We start from the raw sequence: 2,461 nt of genomic DNA on the forward strand, positions 1-2,461 counted from the left end.
CCCCTTACACAGGGACTGTGTCGGCAATGCAAATTGAGCTATGTATTCAGGTGTATTTTAATAAAAAAGGAGACATTGCATGTCTCTTCTGTAGTAAGGAGCCTGCCTGCTCACAGTTTGTGTCAGCAGAACTTTAGTTCCCCAGTAAAACCATATATGTTCTTGACAAGAATTGTCCCACAACGGATGCTAATACACAAAAGGGGAAATGTGAGAGAAAATGTGTGTTTTAATAAATGCACAACAAAATATTTGGCATGGTGGTAATTGGCCAATTTAGATATGTAATCACTGAAGATTGGTATCTTTTATATAAAAATCTCCTAGCTGCAGTCAGACTTTAGTTATTGTTCTGTGTGTATCTTCCTTTTATCTGTACAGGGAAGACATCATATCTTGAAACTCTTTGAACAAGCAAGAAAGGCTGGACAATGATGGAAAGTTACATTGGGGACTGCCAAAACAGTAGCAACTGCACTTGCTGCACATTTGAGGACCCTCTTCTCTCCAACATACTTCCTTCCGTTCTGATCATAATCTTTGTGTTTGGGACAGTACTGAATGGCTTTGCTTTGTGGGGCTTTTGCTTTTACATTAAAGAATGGAAGTCTAGCACGGTCTATCTCTTCAACCTGTCAGTAGCAGATTTCCTGCTCATGATTTGCCTACCCTTTAGGACAGACTATTACTTGAGGAACATGACCTGGATCCATGGAGATATCCCCTGTCGGCTGATGCTATTTATGCTTGCTATGAACAGGACAGGAAGCATCTTCTTTTTAACTCTAGTAGCTACAGATCGCTATATTCGAGTTGTTTATCCTTATAGTAAAATCAACTTCATACCAACTAAGCTTGCGGCTGTTATTGCCTCTGCTGTTTGGCTTGTTACAATATTATTGACTGCCTCCATTCTCACAAAAGTCTATACTGGAAGGGACATGTCAACAAAAGCATACTGTGACAGCTTTATGGTGTGTCCTGCAGACTCACGTTGGCGTGATATTCTCTTCATCTTCAATTTTTTTTTGCCACTTTGCATTGTTCTTTTCTGTACTGGTTGTATCATCTGGAGGCTCAGACAACGAAACTTGGACAAAAATGTAAGAATTAGGAAAGCTGTAAAATGTATCATGCTGGTTGGGATGGTGTTCCTCATATGCTACTTGCCAAGCGTGTCAACCCGGATTGAAGTCTTAAGGATCCAGGCTTCTTCAGAAAGAAAGAAATGCAGTGTCTACAGAACCATTGATAATGCATTTTACATTACAATTTGCTTCACGTACATAAATAGTATGTGTAATCCTTTGGTGTATTATTTTTCTAATCCTTCACTCAGAAAATTCTATTTAAAAATTCTGCAATGCTCAAGCCAAACAGAGTCAGAAACAGAAACAGGACCAAACGACAATAATACCAGCATGACTCCAAGCAACAACCGGCTCTAGTAGCACACATGGCCACCTTATAGATGCAGTAATGATTAATTAAAGCGGAGGTTCACCCAAAAATCCACTTTTTGACATTAGCTGTAGCATACTGCTAACATCTGCAGTATGCTGTTTTTTTTTTTTTTTTAACTTGTACTTATCGTTATATGAGCCCTTGTTTTCCGGCTCCGATTGATTGATTGATTGATTTAATGGATTTATAATGTGCCAAATACTGACCCGTCAGGGCAGTGTCCCCCGAGCGGGGAATCCTGCGGGGAATGGGCGTTTCTAAGCGAAGAGGAGTTGATTGACGGCTGCTAAGGCGCGTCTTGGCCTCTGTTTAATCTTCAACTGCCATGATGCTGCACATGTGATCAGTTATGACACCAGCCATTGGATGGTTTGACAGTTTGGTTGAGAGCACAACCAATGTGACAGTTAGCATTCCCGGCATGCCAGGAATGTAACTGCTTTTTCAAACTGTTAAATTGATGGGTTTACTTCCGCTTTAAGGATGCTGGAAAGTTCATTTTGAGGGTGAACCTCCGCTTTAAGTCACATACTGTACTATGCATAAATAAATTGTCAACAATGCTTTGTGTTCAGGAAGCTACTTTGTCTTTATGGTGCTTTAAATATTTACTTATTTTCACACAGTTGCTAGATGCAGAAGATTAATTATTATAATGCTTCTAACATGATAACCCGTTTCTATTTAAGCATAGAATATTATTACCCAATTATCCTTTACCACAAATTCTGTGCTATGCTTATTTTTTTTTTACCTATAATGCTGATTAATTGCTGTTTTTTGTTTTACCTAAAATTTTAATTAAAGATTTAAGCAAAGCCTCTCACATCCTCTACTTACCAGGTCATCTAACCACTAGAACCTAGATTGTGTCTTCTATATTTCATGATTCTATCATGCCTGACGAGGCAGTGGCCCCTATCACTTGATTGCTGTACATAGCACGGAAATTAGTTACACAAAAATGGATGTCCCCTAGCCTCCCCCCACAGTACGG

At 39.3% G+C, this 2,461-nt stretch overlaps 1 protein-coding gene across 1 annotated transcript; it reads left to right on the forward strand.

Moving 5' to 3' along the window:
• The first annotated feature begins 379 nt into the window (after positions 1 to 379).
• LOC120924840 (hydroxycarboxylic acid receptor 2-like) lies at positions 380 to 1,549 on the forward strand. Its single transcript, XM_040335837.1, has one exon. It carries the CDS (start codon positions 432 to 434, stop codon positions 1,446 to 1,448), a length of 1,017 nt encoding a protein of 338 aa, XP_040191771.1. The 5' UTR covers positions 380 to 431; the 3' UTR covers positions 1,449 to 1,549.
• Positions 1,550 to 2,461: the final 912 nt, after the last annotated feature.

Source organism: Rana temporaria, chromosome 1 (assembly GCF_905171775.1).
Source record: "Rana temporaria chromosome 1, aRanTem1.1, whole genome shotgun sequence".
NCBI lineage: Eukaryota > Metazoa > Chordata > Amphibia > Anura > Ranidae > Rana > Rana temporaria.

Excerpts from the sequence above, each read along its gene's own strand:
- LOC120924840 (XM_040335837.1), top strand. The coding sequence starts at position 432 with ATGATGGAAAGTTACATTGGGGACTGCCAAAACAGTAGCAACTGCACT.